Source organism: Canis lupus, chromosome 2, assembly GCF_048164855.1.
Source record: "Canis lupus baileyi chromosome 2, mCanLup2.hap1, whole genome shotgun sequence".
NCBI lineage: Eukaryota > Metazoa > Chordata > Mammalia > Carnivora > Canidae > Canis > Canis lupus.
This window is the reverse complement of record NC_132839.1, coordinates 43,477,230-43,494,989: the sequence shown is the minus strand read 5'-3', so window position 1 is coordinate 43,494,989 and position 17,760 is coordinate 43,477,230. Positions and strand designations below refer to the sequence as shown.

Here is a 17,760-nt window from a genome sequence, read left to right as displayed (position 1 = left end):
TGAAAGAACCCAACTCCCACCAAGTGGGGCAAGATTCTCAAGCACCCCAGCTAAAGAGAGGGCCTCTAAGAAGCAACATGCAGGAAGGAAAGGCTGGAAGCCGAGCACCCTCAGAGCTTCAAGGGCCACTGATTAGCAGCAGGGTATGAAAACCTAAGGCCCATTTGCCCTCCCTTGCCATCTAAAATGTTAATGGCAGGACAGGGGCCTGAAGCCTACTTGGACATGGAGGAGTTCCAAACACCTAAGCAATAGCAGGCATCCTTAAAGAGCCTCCACTGGGACTTGAGGTTTTATACAAGTTTCAAAGAATGAGAAATGCATCTTGCATCTTAAATATCCTTGCACATAAAAATTAGTCTTAGTTCTCAGCTACATACAAGGGTTTAGTACTTTTAAGTTAACACATGACTAAAAGGTAATCCCACTGTGTAATCATTCTTAATAAAAATTAAACTCTTGGGGTGCCTGGGTGGCTCAGTCAGGTGAGCATTGGACTCTTGGTTTCAGTTCAGGTCACAATCTCAGGGTTGCGAGATACACCCTTGCTTTGGGCTCAGTGCTCAGCATGTAGTCTGCTGGAGATTCTCTCCCTTTCTCTCTCCCTCCCTTTCTGCTTATCTCTCTCTCAAATCAATCAATCAATCAATCAGAAAAATCAAATTCTCCTTCCAGCTTTCCCTTCTAAGTCTATCACTTGTTCAGCCTGGAAAAAGAAAACGTGCATTGTGTTAATCAGCAGAAAAAGTTGCAAATACTGGTCTGCTAAAAAAAAAAAAAAAAAAAAGTGCTTATGAACACGAGGGACTCTAGAAACACAAGCCTACCTGGAGAGAAAAAAAAAATTGCTAAAAATCACTTTAAAATTTAATACAACAGGGGCACCTGGGTGGTTCAGTGGTTGAGTATCTATGTGCCTTTGGTTCAGGTTGTGATCCTGGGGTCCTAGGATCAAGTTCCATATCAGGCTCCCCACAGGCAGCCCGTTTCTCCCTCTGCCTATGTCTCTGCCTCTCTCTGTGTCTCACATGACTAAATAAATAAAATCTTTAAAAATAAAATAAAATTTAATACAATGAATGAAAACCATCACCTCAAAACAGCAGAGCCCCAGCTTGCCATGTAAGTGACTTGGGACACTCTGGGGCTGGGCACAGTGGAGGCCTCCTTGGATTTGCAAGGAGAAAGAAGTTTTTTCTTCTAGAGAATCAGTGTTCCCGGTGGGGAGCACAGTGTGCTTTTCAAGGATGGAATGAAGAGCTGCCCTCTTTAGCTGTATCAGATGATGGAATTTTAAGAATTTAAGACTGACCATGAGTTAGTCTGAGAAAAGCAGGGAGGCTGTAAAGAAACCCTTATGGGGTAACTTTATCCAGTCGGGGTAGATAAATCAGCAAGGACAACCTTTCCCATGACCTTCTCACCTCTTTCTTTCCTAAATTATTTCCCCAAATTCTCTTTGGAAGGAATTTGCTCATTAATGGATATCTCTTTTTATTTCAAAACTTAAATACTGGCAAGAGCTGTATTTAAAGGAAGTATGAAGAGAAAGGTATATATGCAGAGGTACACACTGGCCAACTGCTGGAAAGAAACCATAGCAATAAGCACCAGCTCTTATTTATCTTGTGGTGAAAAGTCTCTGGCTAGTTTAAAATCCCTATCACATAGCATATCTTAGCAGAAAGCAAAAATTCTGCCAGTGGTGTAAATCCTATAGGCTAATCAATAAAATAATTTTGTCAATTAAGATTTCCTTATAACAGGGATTCCTGGGTGGCTCAGCGGTTTGGCGCCTGCCTTTGGCCCAGGGCGCAATCCTGGAGTCTTGGGATCAAGTCCCACGTTGGGCTCCCGGTGTGGAGCCTGCCTTTCCCTCTGCCTGTGTCTCTGCCTCTCTCTGTCTATCATGAATAAATAAAATCTTAAAAAAAAAAAAAAAAGATTTCCTTATAACAAAATAAACTATCCACATGTCACAAATTCACATGTAATTTTTGACATTCTCCAAACCTAACTACTAATAGTCTACTGTTGACCAGAAGTCTTATGATAACATAAACAGTTGATTAACATACTTTGTATGTTATGTGCATAATATACTGCATTCTTACAATGAAGTCAGATGGAGAAAATATTATTTAGAAAAATTATAAGGAAAATACATTTACAGTCTTACACTGTATTTATCCAAACAAAACAAAATAAGTGTTGAAGTGGACCAACATAATTCAAATGATGTTGTTCAAGGGTCAACTGTATTTTCTTTTTTTTTTTTTTTAAGATTTTATTTATTTACTTATTTGAGAGAAAGAGAATGGTGGGGGGAGCAGAGGGAGAGGGACAAGCAGACTCTGCTTTGAGCGTGGAGCTCAAGATCCTAAGATCATGACCTGAGTCAAAATCAAGAGTCGGACATTCAAACAACTGAGCCCCCAGGAGCCCCTGTGATTTTTTTAAAAGATGAAATAGTTTTACATAGTATATAGCATCCTGAGGATAAAAGTCATGTCATAAGCACCTGAGACCCATTCCTATTGCTCTTGGCAAAGAGAACCCCCACTAGCACCCCTGTCTCCTGTTTCCATTGTCACAGTCAGACACGCAGCCCTTGGCTGATGGGTCATAACACCACTTTCCAAAACAGCAATATCCCAACAATAGAGAATCACAGCTGCACGGGATTCTGCCCAAGGAGGTGGGCCATCACACAGGTAGCACCAGCCTTATCTTAACTTCTTCCTTTCTTCTTCGTAACAAGAGAGAGCTCTAACCTTAGTAATGCAGAGTTTTAAAAGCATGCAACTTGTTTTGTAATAGGAGAATGTCAGCTCAGGAAATCTGGAGCACTCACCCCTCCAGCTGTTCCTCTCCTAAGATCTGGCGAAGGTTTTTTAGGAAGGACAGGGAGACCAAGGCATGGGAATGGCGGATCTTCACGTAGCCTGTCACCACCTCGATGAGCCCCATGAAGTTCTCCAGCTCTGAGGCAATGTTATCTGTACAAAGAGGGGGCCATGTTAGTGAGCGTTCGTGTAGCATAAGGTTGACACATTTGGTTTCTCACAAACATGTCTAGAGATTGATTCCGTGGCAGGACATGGTTCCACTGAGGCTCAGGCTGCTGGCACAGGACCTGCCATCTCTGTCAAAAACATTCTTCCTTGGGCTTGACTTTCAACAACCTCTCTTGGGACAGGGCCCCTCAGAGGCAGGGGAAGGAGACTTTCCAGAAGGCTGGGTACTGTAGCTCCCAGGCTGATTAACCGAAGGCAAAATCATAAATACCAGGCTGCCAATTAGCTAAGGCTGACAAATCTAGGGAACGTCTTTTAATACACTCTGTCAACAGACAGCACTGCCTCCCCAATACAAGGGCATGACTAAATGAACAACATTTTCTCGATCTCATTAGGAACCGCCTTTGCTGCATTTCTAGTTCCTAAGATACAGAGATCTATATTTAAAAAGGCTGTCTCACTAAGACTGGAAGAAAACACAACAAAATGTTAACACACTAGGTTATCTGCCAGCGATTTTTATTTTTTTTTCTTTTTAGAGATTTTATTTATTCATTAGAGACACACACAGAGAGAGAGAGAGAGAGAGAGAGAGAGAAGCAGAGACACAGGCAGAGGGAGAAGCAGGCTCCATGTGGGGAGCCCGACATGGGACTCGATCAGGAATCTCCAGGATCAGGCTCTGGGCTGAAAGGCGGCACCAAACCTCTGAGCCACCCGGGCTGCCCTCTGCCGGCGATTTTTCAAAATTCATTTCTGTGCTTCTAAGTTTTCTATGATGCACATGTATGATTTTCCTAACAAGAGGACAGTTGGAAAATAGTTGATAATACTACATATGTGAAAATAACATAAAATCTTCTTTTTTTAATAACATAAAATCTTAAAAAACAAAAACAAAAACAGGGGCAGCCCCGGTGGCGCAGTGGTTTGGCGCCACCTGCAGCCTGGGGTGTGATCCTGGAGACCCGGAATCGAGTCCCACATCGGGCTCCCTACATAGAGCCTACTTCTCCCTCTGTCTGTGTCTCTGCCCCTCTCTCTCTGTGTCTATTAATAAATAAATAAAATCTTAAAAAAAAAAAGCAGGTGGGTAGCTTAGCTGGTTAAGCATTTGCCTTCGGCTCAGGTCATGATCTGAGAGGGTCCTGGGATGGAGCCCCATGTGGGGCTCTCTGCTCAGCGGGAAGTCTCTTCTCCCTCTGCCCTTCCCCTTCTTGTGCTCTCTTCAAATAAACAAAATCTTAAAAAAAAAAAAAAACCAGCATAACATATACACACTGTATTTCCCATAATCCTGTTTAGCCTGTCTTTTCCTTGTAGTAAATAAAGAATATAAACTTCAGTTCAACTTATGCCAAAATTATAATAAATACCATAATGAATTTAGTATGGTTCAACTAATGGGATTTTATTGTATATGACTTGTTGAAGGCTTAATGAGAGGTTCTATTTTGCTCTGAATTGATAAAAATAAAAGAATAAGGGTGCTGTCTTGGAGGGCAGGGTACTACTTTTAACGTAAAGTTTAATGGTTTTCTAGAAGAAACTCAAGTTATAAACACTAGAAGTTGCCTGTGGTTGATATTTCAAGGAAAAGATCATGAATTTTAAATGTGGGGCAGGATGTATGCCGTAGTTAAGGCTAGGGATGTCCTTTTCAATGAGATGTCTTTATCACTCTACATCCAGCTGATTTCTCCCATTGGACATAAACAGGAAGACAGATTTCGTCACCAACATGAATATGTACTGATTCCTTCCCAAATTATACTTCGTGGATTTAATTCGTGGATTAAATGTTTATCTTCAGGCTATGAACACTTAGGAAAAAATAAGGGGTAGGTATGAGGTATAGGTACTCAAAGGGTTTTAGGGATGCAGGCATCTTTTTAAAAATTAAGAAATCTAGTAAGAGCAAAAGGGCCAAAACTTCATTATTTATTCATTTTAAGTTGGCTCCAAGCTCAGCATGGAGCCCAATATGGGGCTTAAACTCATGACCCTGAAATTAAGACCTGAGCTGAGGTCGAGAGTCAAATGCTTAACCAACTGAGCCACCCAGGTGCCCAGGAATAAAATTTTAGAAGCATCATAAGGGTAAGAAAATTCTAGCCACACGGAAGCAAAGTTATCTCTGTGGTGGAGGGGTGAAGGGAGTTATGAAAAATGAAGAGTATCAAAAAATCCAAAAGGACTGAACACAAATGTGTTTTTGCCATCTGTAAACCATAAGAGCATAGCTTATTCACCAAACAAACAGTATTAAGGAAAAGTAAATTCAGAGAATAAATAAATCACTCATTTTTCCCCCTCAAATTAAAAATTTCTCTGCAAAAGGATTTAGGAAAAAAAATCCTTTCAACCTCCAGGTCTCCTTACTGCTTTTATTCTAGGTTATGAAACTATCATTGGTTCCTTGACTGAGTAGTCCCAGGGGTGGAGAATTTAAGGCTAGAAGCCATCGTTAGTTTAAGATCAAAAAGGGTTGAAGCTTTAAATATGTGATGACACATGCTAGTATTTTTTGAGGGTAGTCTCCGAAGTAAATGTAGAGATTAACCATACTTTGGGCTTCACAAAATTTTAAAGCAGTATCATTAAACTCTTTCCTTTGCTCAGTCTCAATACCTCCAAGTAATCAAAACTCTTTAGACCTGAAGCCACATGGCTCTGGCCCCAGCTAGAGGCTGCTGAGTCACACCTTTGATCCACCAGCTTCTTTTGGGGCTCCTATGTGTTAGGATGTGCATCTCCTGCATAAGATTGGACTAGCAGAAAGATGAGTGATGACCCTTGGCGTGAATAAATGCTGAGTCAATGGCTACAAAATAGACTCTCTTTCAATCTGTTGTTGTTGTTTTCATCTTGGAGGGAAACTCAAAAAAGAGGTGTTGAGCATGAGGCTCACGCACCATGTTGTTTTTCTAGGCCTGCACTTCAGTTGTGAGTCGTGGGTGGGAGATAAAAGCATCAACAAAAGAAAACCAAGAGATCCAGCCATCTCTTCCAGGGGGATGGAATACTTACTGCCTCGGCGGATATTAATGAGCAAATTGCCCTTGAAGATGGTACATCCTTGGAGCATTTGAGCAGAGGTAACAGAATCAATGGTCTTTGTTTTCTTTTCTTCCTCACAGACCTTGGGACAAGGACCTTCACAAGGGATGCAGTACATGCTGTTGAAGATAAAGAATCAACCAAAAAACAGAGGATGCTATGCTCCTTGCATTAAAAAAATCATGGAGATAATGTTTTTATTCTAAGTTGTTTTTATAGCACACATTACCAAAAGCAACTGTTTTGAAGCACTCAAGTGGGCAAACTGTATCTCATTCTGAAGCTACCCCAGGACAAGCCATTCAAACTGTAACCAAAGGAAGAAAGTGCTTACAAAGGAAGAGCATATTTCTGTTTCCAGACAAAATCTGTGATGCATCCTTAGGGCATGTGGTGTATCATAGGCTGTCGGCTGGTGAGCCAGCTGGTTCCATGTGGGAGAAACAGCCTTGAAGAAAGGACACAGTGGTGGCTCCTCAGGCAAACAGGGCTACTCTCTAATGCTGTGGCTTTGCCCGGGACACCCTGGAGGAGCAGCTGGGAGACTGGACAGGAACAGCAAAGGGTCGTTGGTGTCTTTGCCACTGGACAGGAGTCTGGCTCTTGTGGCCAATATCCCAGCAGAACCCAGGGAGGAGGTTCAAAATACAGGTGGAATAACACAGACCCATTATTGTTCTGCTAAAGTACAGCAGAAATTATTTCTCAACAGTGTTTTGCAGAAACTTGCATATTGATTGGAGAGTTATTTTCATGCATTTGCACTGAAAGCAAGGAACTTCCATTACTTGGTCATGAGCCAAAAGGGTCCAAACACTTTCCCAAACATGATGCAGACCTCCAGGAGTCAGGGATTAGAGAGTGAGCTTGGCATTTCTCCAGCTTCCCTACCATCATTTAAGAAATAGCAGACAAAATGCTAATCTGGCTGCTGAACCACAAGACCCAGGATCAAAGGTGTGTTGATTTCCAAACAAATGATACAATCTTATGGCATTTGTGTGTAATAAATAGTATGGTGAACTGGACAGCCAGGTCTGTTTACATTATTGTTCTTGACTGATCTTTTAAACTTCACAAGGGTAAGTAAAAAACATTCAAGCAAACAGTGTAAGTGATAGCTTATGTGAGAAAGTCTTTGATGTGAAAGTCTTTTTTTTTATTTTTTAAATGAAACCTTACTGGATATCTAAGGCAAAGATGCAGGGGTTTGTTTTGTTTACAGACTTATAGGTAAACAAAATTTCCCTGTGATTTTCCTATTTTGTGTTGGGAGAATGCCAGGCAAGGTTTCCCAAGGAAGTGGGCCAACCACAGAAATATTTCTCTTTCCTGTAACATCAAACACAACCTTCTTATTTCTACTGTGGATAATAGCTTTCCTTCAGCACTTTTTATGTTTTTGGTTTTTGATTTCTTCTAACTCACCTATGCATCATCCAATGCCCCCATCCTCCCTTTTAAAAATTTTTATCCTGAGATATACATTCACAGAAAGTTACAAGAGTACAGAAAGATCCCTTGTACCCTTTACCTAGTTTCCCCTCATGGTTTCATCTTATGGAAATATAATGCAATATCAAAACCAGGAAATTAACACTGGTGCAATGTACGTGTAACTCCACATCACCTCATCTCTTGTGTCCTCTTCATGTGGTCAAGATATAGAAGTACTTCAGGAAGATTTCCCATAGAGCCACCCCCTATTCTCCTATTGCTAACTCCTTCCTGGCAACCACTAATCTGTTCTCTACTACTGCATTTTTGTCATCTCGAGACTGTTATATAAATGGCGTTCTATATATGTGACCTTTTGAGATCAGCTTTTTTTTTCCCGCACACAGCAGCAGAATGTCCTTGAGGCCTCTGCAAGTTGTGTATTTCAACAGTTTGCTCCTTTTTATTGCTGAGCAATAGTCCATGGCATGGATGTACCACAGACTGCTTAACCATTTACCTACTGTAGAACATCTGACTTGTTTTCAAGTCCTTGGCTATCACCAATGAAGCTGCTAGGAACAACTGTGTACACGTTACATGGACATATATTTTCACTTCTCTGGGCTGAGTGTCTATGAGTGTAATTTTTAGGTCATATGTTAAGTGTATGTTTAGTTTTCCCTGACATTTTATTCAAATAGAAATTTCTGAACCCAACACCTTTGCTAAAATGTCTTGGAATCTTCTAGTACTTTAAAAATGTTTTTCTAAGGAAGTGCTTTGATTACATGTTTATAGATTAACCTTCCTTGAATCCATTCTGGTACAGAGAGGGCATAAACAGCATTAATAAATATTTTAAACTCCATGTCAAATAGGCTGAGAGTGGAATTTATTCTTTCTTGTTGGTGTTTTATTTTAAAATAGAAGAGGTATTATCTATAGCTTTGAACAGACTCTAAGAACCAGAAGGGAAAATAACAGCTCGATTCTTTGAAAATGCACCACAGTGGGAGAAACAACATTGCTGAAATGCACAGCACTCCCCTCCTTCTGGCCCCACTACATTACAGGACAATGTATCCCCAGGACAAAGACGGTACACCCCCAGTTCATGCACCAGCTGCCCCATCTCTGCTCCCACCCCCAGGAGGAACTGTGGCATGGCCCCAGGGTACTGGGAAAGCCCTCCTAAATTCTAAGGTTGCCAATAAACGTGAGTAAAATGTGGCAGATTTATTCTGGGTGGAATATGTTTACAGTTCATTGGGACTCCTTGGCACACTTATCTTTTTAAGAAGTATTCAGAATAATTTTTGTTATTACAATAGTAAAGACATTATAACAGGTGGAAAGTTGTTTTGTGTCTAATATTGAGAAGGACTGTGAGTTTTTCTCTTTGGTTTGAAGATGAAGGAAGCATTTGGCCCATTGCAACTGAACTATTCTTTCCTAAAAGTTCTCTGCTCTACATAGAGGAGGAAGAGCTCGAGGACCCCAAACCTCTGGTCTTCCTTTGTGTCCAGGGCTACAGTTCTATATTTTATAACAATGTCACTATTGCTTTTTCAAAAACATAAACCAACAACAAATTTACAGAAGTCCAGCTGGCATACACAAGAGGGATGCTGTGTGCTGTAAAGAATGTCTTTGCTTCCCAAGTAAGTCTCAGCATTCAGGAAAGAAAATGAGAGAGACAGAGAAAACCAAGCAAAGGTGATGGTGGAGGAAGTGAGAGATGAACAGGTACTGATGGACAGTACGGTTACTTTGAGCTCCTGGCTACTCTTCATGGCTGTGAGTGTGGGCACAGGATGGAGTTTGTGCTAACACTTTTAGGACTCTGGCTGCCTCAAGGACGCTGTTTGGGGCTTGGCTTGTCCTTCCTTCCTGCACTCCCAAAGACTTCACAAGGCTGGTGCAGAGTAGCACCAGGAGTGGGACAACCTAAATCTACGAGTCCTCCCAGCTCTCCCTCACACCCAGCACCCCTTGATTGGCAGGCAGCCTGGCCAGTGCAGGGAGGGGAGATGTGTGACCGCCAGGTACCGAGGGCCAGCAAATCAGGTACTTAATTTCCAATGGCCAGGCAGTATACTTCCAAAAGGCAATATAAAACAAGCTGATGGGGTGGGGGAAGCAATTGCTCCTGGAATCTCATATAAAATGTCAGTTATGTCAGCCCTCTGGAGTGGACCCATTGTCCTTAACCGTTCCCCAGGGGGGCAGCGGGTGGAGTGGGGGGGGGTGCACTGCGTGACTGACCTCTGACTGCCATTGCGGATGAACCCAGAGGGGCACTCCTGCATGCACTCGCCGTCATGGATCACGAACCCCTCGGAGTCGCTGCTCTCGGCGCTGGGGATGTTGGCGCAGAAGTCGCGGTCCACGCAGCGCCAGCCCTCAAAGCGGTAGGTGTTGGGCGGGCAGGTGGGCACGCAGACGCCTGCGTAGTAGTAATGCCTGCAGGCCACACAGGCCGTATCGTTGTCCGGCGCGCTGCAGCTGCCCAGACACTCGGGGTGACAACACTCGTTGTTCTCCGTGCACGCCCGCTTCCCGCAAGCGCTCGGGCACACTGTGGGGGCAGAGGGGACAAACAGGTGAGCCTAGCAGGGGTTGGACAGCCTTCTCTGGGCTGGACCTGCTTTGTCCTTGGGGCACTGGCCCAACCAGGTCGCCCTGGTGACAGACAATCGCCTATGCACCCACCCACTTACCCACGAAATCCACACATGGAGCATCTCCCGGCTCCCCAGCCTGTGGTAAACTCGCACTGACAGTATATTACAGAGCATATCCACAGTTTCATTAAGGCAGGGAGAAAATACTCTGCATTTGGAGTCCAAGGTTTAAAGTCTAGCCTCTCCTATTTACTCCCTGTTTGCTCCTGGTGAGTCACTAACTTCTCTGACCTTGATCCTCACTTTTCACATCTATAAATTGGGGGTAGTGATATCCACATTAGAGGTTTGCCTGAGGCCAAGTGATAATGTAGTAGCCCTGTGGGAACAATACAGCATATTATTCCTTTTAAGAGCCTCATGCACTGTTCATTCTGCATTTTTAAAAAGACTTCCTTCCTTCCTTCCTTCCTTCCTTCCTTCCTTCCTTCCTTCCTCCCTCCCTCCCTCCCTCCCTCCCTCCCTCCTTCCCTCCTTCCCTCCTTCCCTCCCTTCCTTCTTGAGAGACATAGAGGGAGAAGCAGGCTCCTCGCAGGGAGCCTGATGTGGGACTTGATCCCAGACTTGGTATCATGACCTGAGTGGAAGGCAGACTCTCCACCGCTAAGCCACCCAGGCATCCCCATTCTGCATTTTGAATGTGTTCCTTGAAATACCTTGAAAAGCCTTAGTGTGCACAAATGATTCTTTTAAAAATTATTTTATTACATATATTAGTAAAAATATTTAAAAATAACTTAAAAATCATTTGTTTTTAAAATGATTAAACTAGAAATATAGTAAAGTTGATACTATTTGGGTTTACAAAATGGCTTTAGAAAAGTTTGTGTCTGGGGATCCCTGGGTGGCGCAGCAGTTTGGTGCCTGCCTTTGGCCCAGGGCGCAATCCCGGAGACCCGGGATCGAATCCCACATCGGGCTCCCGGTGCATGGAGCCTGCTTCTCCCTCTGCCTGTGTCTCTGCCTCTCTCTCTCTCTCTCTCTCTCTCTCTCTCTCTCTCTGTGACTATCATAAATTAAAAAAAAAAAAAAAGAAAAAAGAAAAGAAAAGTTTGTGTCTGCTTGTGTATCAATGGTCTTACTCCAAAAAATGATGGTTTTAACCTATTCACATATTCTAACCTATTATATATTCAAGAAGTCCCTGTGTCTGATTGTTATTCTCAAAATTAAAAAAAAGGGGGAGGTTGGGCAGTGTCTCCCAGCCCAGAGGACTCACAGTATATTACAAACCATCTTTTCTGAGCCACTCTGCTAAACTTAAGTGAAAACAGTGTCTAAAAATCAGAGATCCATAATTCATGTCCCAAGTAGATGAGCTGGCATTTTATTTCCATAACGACGACGTAATGATCACACTCTATGGGGCTGTTAGCCTCACTAGCAAATAAAGTATAAATCAACAAAATATGAAATCTGGTTTGCATTATATGTTTCCTACTTTTTCTTGAGCTGGGAAACAACACAAAATTATTTAAATATATATATTATTTACTCTGAAATGCATTATTTAGTGACGATTCTATCATTGTTTTTCCTTATAAACAAAATACGTGCTCAAAAAAATCAGAGATCACAAATAAGATATGAAAATATACAGCACATCTAGTCCATCTGCCCCCAACGCCCACTTTATCAATATATTCATGTGGATTCCCCCAGGTCCCTTCTTATACATGTGCATGTACATATAAATATCTACAAAAAAGGAACAAATCATCCTGAAACCTTTTCTCTTTTTTTTGGCATAATATACTGTGAATTCCATAATCACTTAACAGCTGCATTGCATCTCACAGTATAGTTTAAGTTATAAAGTGTCTCCTACTATGAAACATTTTGTTTATTCCCAACATTTTATTAATATAATGAACACTGCAGTCTTCATGAGAATCTTTAATTATTTACTTAGGATAAATTTCCAGAATTGACCTGGCCAGATCAAACTGTCCTTTGCAGTTTCTACCAATTTACACCCCACTAACTGCATCCAAGAGCTATTTTACTGCAAATAGGTGAATTTAAAAATGAACATCAGAACTTGGACATTCAAATGAATAGTCACCTCTGAAGAAAACAGATAAATTCTCATGATACTCTCAAGCTTCTTAAAATAATATTGCAAGTTTCTCCTTTGAAATTATCCTTTGGCAGAGACCATAGGTTGGCTTCCATTATTTATTCTTTTTATCTATTTTGGTAATAGGACCTTGATTTTTAATTGGGCATTTTGCCACTCAGGTAGATATTATATCTCCTAGTCTCTCTCATAGCTAGAAGTGACGTCTGTCCTAACTAGTGAGATATAATAAAACTTTTTTGGCTGGTACTTACCGGAAAGTTCCTTCAAACAGAGTGAGCATGCCCTTCCTTCTTGCCAGCTAGGATGCAGAAGCAATGCATCAAGCTCAACTAGCCATCTTGGACATGAGATAGCCCATTAAGAAGGTGGAACAAGAGGGAAGCCTGGGTGGCTCAGTGGTTGAGCATCTGCCTTCGGCCTGGGGCCTGATCCCAGTGTCCCAGGATCGAGTCCCAGAATTGAGTCCCATATCAGGCTCCCCACAGGGAGCCTGCTTCTCCCGCTGCCTGTGTCTCTGCCTCTCTCTCTCTGTGCTCCCTCTCTGTGTCTCTTGCATGAGTAAATAAGTTCTTAAAAAGAAAATAAGGTGGAACAAGACAAAAGGATCTTGGTCCCCCAAAATGCTAACCCTGAACTGCCTACCTCTAGACTTTTCTATATGAGAGAGAAATAAAAAAGTTTTATCTTATTTATGTGCCTGCTATTCATTAGATTCAACTGAAAAAATCCTGAGACACACCTTCAGGGCTACTTATAAGCAAAGAAGAAAACCATTCCTGTTGGTTTATATTGCTTTTGTTTACCAGAATTGCCTCAGTGACTTCTGGCTATTTCCAAAAACTAAGCTACCCAATACATAACAAGGAGAAAGTATCTCTGAGCACAGCAAAAATAGTATGTGTTATAGATAGTTCCAAAAATGTGGCGATACATCTATTGTCCACCAAGGTGATAATCTTGAAGAGTGTAACATTAATTTGAATTTACAAGCCTAGTATTATCTGTAGTAAATGTGAGCGCGCGGGTGCGCGCGCACACACACACACACACACACACACTACTATCAGATCTCATACCTGAAGACATTTAATATTATCAAATAGATTCAACAACTACTTAATTTTAAATATATCCATTATGGAGGTAACTCCAAGGCTCAAGATCTAAAGAGACAAGCTGTCTCTCTTTTAGTACGGGGTTTTAAAGTAATAAGAGGAACATAAGTCCATTTATCCTTAGTTGTTGATCCACTTAGCAACATGCTGCACCTGTGTGCCAGACCCTGCCCTCAAGGAATGGGCAATATGCCAGCTAAGTACAGGGGTGAGTGGAGGTTCATGGCATGTTCTGGGCACCAGGGACAGTTTTGAAGAGGTGCTGAGGCTGGAGCTGAAAGGTGAAAGACAAGGAGGATAAGAATAAAGAAGAGCACAGATGAGATCACATGGGAATGTGTGTAAAGGCAGTCCAGTGACTGTGGTGGGAGGACCAGGTACCTGTGAAGATAGCAGGGGGCTAGATGCTGACTGGTGGCTGACAGGCATCACTGAAGATCCTAAGCAGAACACGGTCAGATTTTCAAATTGGGAAGGTTGTTGGGCAATAGCACAGAGGTTACAATGACCAGAGGGGGCAGAACTGACAGAGAGGGATCAGGTGAGGGGAGAGGAGAGATATAGGCTTGTCCTGCTGCCCCTATGAGGTTTATGATATAACAGACCCATGGGTTCATGTGGCTAAAATGAAACTGGCTGAAGAACTCTGTGTTCAGTCTCTAGGGTCAGCACCAACCAGCTGTGTGGAGCAGACACCCCACTAGAAGCACTGAAGTCCCTGGCAGGTGCTCTCAGGCATCAGCCACCACCATGCTTGGTGACTGGAGGAAGGGAAAATTGATTAAGGATCTTACACTCATCAGGCAGCCTGGGTGGCTCAGCGGTTTAGTGCTGCCTTTGGCCCAGGGTGTGATCCTGGAGTCCCAGGATTGAGTCCCACATTGGGCTCCCTGCATGGAGACTGCTTCTCCCTCTGCCTGTGTCTCTGCCCCTCTCTCTCTCTCCTCTCTGTTTCTCATGAATAAATAAATAAAATCTTAAAAAAAAAAAAGGATCTTACACTCATCAACAGAGCCTAAGTGGGACCAATATCTGCTTGCAAAGCCCCCTTTCCCTTACTTATAATTTAAATTACATGCAATGTAAAATCTTAAGTAACAGACATTAATACTAAATAGTATGAAAAACTCAAGAGCATTGAAAAGAATAGAAAAAAATATCCCTGTGCACATGCTGGGAATTGGCTTTCCCCAGATGGAAATGTTGGGCATTTCCAGCAGGAGAAAGAAAGGAAAAAAAAAATCCAAAACCCTGACAAAGTATCTGCAGATATATTTTGCATTCCATTCCCCATTCCAATGGAAATGGCATCTCTGGGCAGTGGTCCTCTGAGACCCTTCAAAGGCACATGTTACATGAAACTCCATGGTCAGTCAGTTCTTGCCACAAGTAGCACACAGGTTGGGGAATTAGGGTTCTGTTTTAGCAATGAGAGCTGCCTTCAGAAGGAATTTCAGCAAAGCTTAAATTAGGTAAAATCATGTTATTTATAAGCAGAACAATTCCTCTTAAAGGGATCACAAATCAAGGGGTTCCTTATGCGAGGGGAATAAAAATGGAATGTGATGGGGAAGGAGGAAAAAGGAGAGAGGTGACTTGTTTGCTGGACAAAAAATGGAAAGAGGCTGCTCCAGGGACAGAAGCTGGTGTTCCCCCGGCTGCCACAGAATCAGAGGATTCTGGGAGGCAGGAGAACATGTGGGAAGTTCAGGACTAGAGTCCTGGAGTCAGCCCCAGAAGCCTGCTGTAAATTTTGTCTCATTTCAATGTATATAAATATTATTAGTGTTTAGGACTATTAAGGGATTTCTCAAAAAGCCCCGGTCAGTGCATCTCGCCAGCAGATGGATGGCTGCTCCATACAAATGCCAAAACTTAAAATTTAGTTCAGTTACCAAATTTCCAATTACAGAGCTATGGGAGACAGGAAGGGAACCTCTTCCCTGGCTTCCATGAAGAAGGAGCACACCTAATGTGATTAAAGGCATTTCTACTTTTCCAAATAAAAGGAAAATGGAAGCTGCTATAAACTAACAGATATACAGGGGAAAAGCAAATTTATTTTGCTCACAAGATCCTTCTACTTATTGGAATTCTTAGGATGACCAAGAATAAAAACAATAGCCGATCTAAATTGTCAGAAAAGCTAAGGCATGTCCCACATCTACCACTGAAAGGACTGATTTGGGTTCACAGTCACATAAAAATGAGGCGCTGCATATAAAAGCTCATTCTCTTCATTCTTGAATGGGAAATAAGTCACACATCAGCCTTTAACTCTCTCTCTCCCCAGTGTCCTTATATTCAGTAAGTTCTTTCTAGGGATTTTTAAAATTTTTTATTTATTTATTCGTAAGAGACACAGAAAAAGAGGCAGAGACATGGGCAGAGGGAGAGGTAGGCTCCTTGCAGGGAGCCCATTGTGGGACTTGATTCCAGGACCTCAGGATCAGGACTTGGGCCACAGGTAGATGCTCAACCACTGAGCCACCCAGGAGTCCCTGGTTTGTTTTTGGTTTTGTTTTTTAAACATTTACTTTTGTTCTTGCCCGTGAGTTAACAAACTTTACTCAAAAGCAACCATTTAAAAAATGTATATGATTATAAAGTGTTCTGTTGGAAGGGAAAAGAAGGTAGGAAACTCAACCTCTTCTCAAGGAACAAAAAATGGAAAGGGGGCCACTTAGTCACAATTTTATCCCAAATAACTTCTAAAGAATAGAAACAGGTTCGTGGATGTCTGAATGACGTCAAACTTCTGACTCAGAACACAGGTTAGTTTAAAGACAATGATTTCTTGGCTACCTTAAGTGACACACCACTGTTCCATTTAAAAAAAAAAAAAAAGATGCCTTTCCTAACTCCAGGAAAGTGCACTTCAACTCCAAAGTGCATCAGAGACATACAGGGGCCAGAGAAATTTTATGGTTTTCTTGTTCTGCCAGGGGAGGAGCTGATTCCATAAGATACCATGGAGGGCCGGGGGAAGTGAAAGACACCAGCTATGTCAGCTGAATGCCCAAGTCCACTCAAGGCTGTCAACATTGTCCTCCAGGTATTACTTAGCCATAGGTGAAGGGATGAGAAAGGTTCCTTTTGACTGTTAAATATCATCAGCCTTATGAGCCAGGCCCTAGGCTAGGTCCTGACAAGCATAAGACAGCCAGCCCTCCTAGGGCTCCCCACCCAGAGGGCAGGCAATGGTTGTATCAAGAGGGGCAAGCAAGGGACCAGTGAGGAGGGCTTTCTAGGAGAAGGGACTGCCAGACCCAAGCTTGAAAAGCCAGCAGGAGCTAGCAGGTGTTGGTGGGGCTGATGGGAAGCATGGGCCAAGAGAACCAGACTCAGGATTAATGTGTGACCGACCAAGGTTTTCAGGACTGGAGGGGTGCAGGAGACAGAGAGGGAAGAGGGTGACACGGGAGGTAGAGAGACTTGAGGAGGGCCTTTTAACCCACAAGTAGGAGTTTGGAGGATCATTTTGGATGCTGAGTGGGAAACAGGATAGACAGGTGGCCCACAGAGTTGCAGTAGCCATCTCCATGAGCCATGATGCTGGTCTAGATCAAGGACGCGGTGATGCAGGTGAGGGGAAGCAGGCAGATTCAAGATACATCTGGAGAATGTGGGAAGTGTAGTGAGCTTTTGTGTTTTAGAGGGACAGAAAGATAAGTTCAGTCAGAGATGTGTTGCTTGGTGTTCACTGGATACTTTTACCACATAAAATAACCTTCAATCTGTCCTCCCTTTTATCCTCATGCACATACTCCTCCCTACCCATCACCCCAAAGCAAAGAGCTCTATCAATGGGAGCAGAGTGGCGAGGAGCATCAAGGTTTCCCTAGTTCAGGGAGAGCTGCTATATTTTATCCCAGTGTATTAGTCTGGAGTTCTCTAAATAAGTCAGCTAGCATGGAAAAGCAGGCTTATGTGAAAATGCTTAGAGGCCATAAATAAAACTAAATAACCCTGGTACCACACTATATGTGAGCTACACACATACATGTATTGTGTGTGTATGTGTATATATATGTATATGTATATATACACACACATATATATATGTGTACACACACCACACACACACACACACACACACACATATATATATATATATATATATATATATATATATATATATATAGCAAAGCACAATTTTCTCCAAAGGAAGACAAGAAGAATCGACTGTCAAGTTTCTTAACATCCTGAGAACTGGCAAATGGAAAACTCTAGAGAACCACTGCTTAGAAATTCCAGGTGGAGCTTAAAACAACTCCAAGATAAGCTTCTGCCTAGAAAATGATATTGAGTAAGCCAAATCAGTTACCAACAGAAAAAGAAAGTTCCAGTGGCAACCC

General features: G+C 42.4%; 1 protein-coding gene across 5 annotated transcripts in view; it reads right to left on the bottom strand.

The window, feature by feature from the left end:
- The window catches only part of IGF1R (insulin like growth factor 1 receptor), a 302,878-nt gene that overhangs the window by 61,148 nt on the left and 223,970 nt on the right, over nucleotides 1-17,760 (bottom strand). For all 5 annotated transcript variants that reach the window (XM_072797447.1, XM_072797464.1, XM_072797485.1 and 2 more), the window contains exons 3-5: nucleotides 9,786-10,098; nucleotides 6,051-6,199; nucleotides 2,855-2,999 (exon numbers count right to left, since the gene is read on the bottom strand). In XM_072797447.1, the coding sequence (XP_072653548.1) occupies nucleotides 2,855-2,999; nucleotides 6,051-6,199; nucleotides 9,786-10,098 (607 nt within the window). The remainder of the gene's footprint in view (nucleotides 1-2,854; nucleotides 3,000-6,050; nucleotides 6,200-9,785; nucleotides 10,099-17,760) is intronic.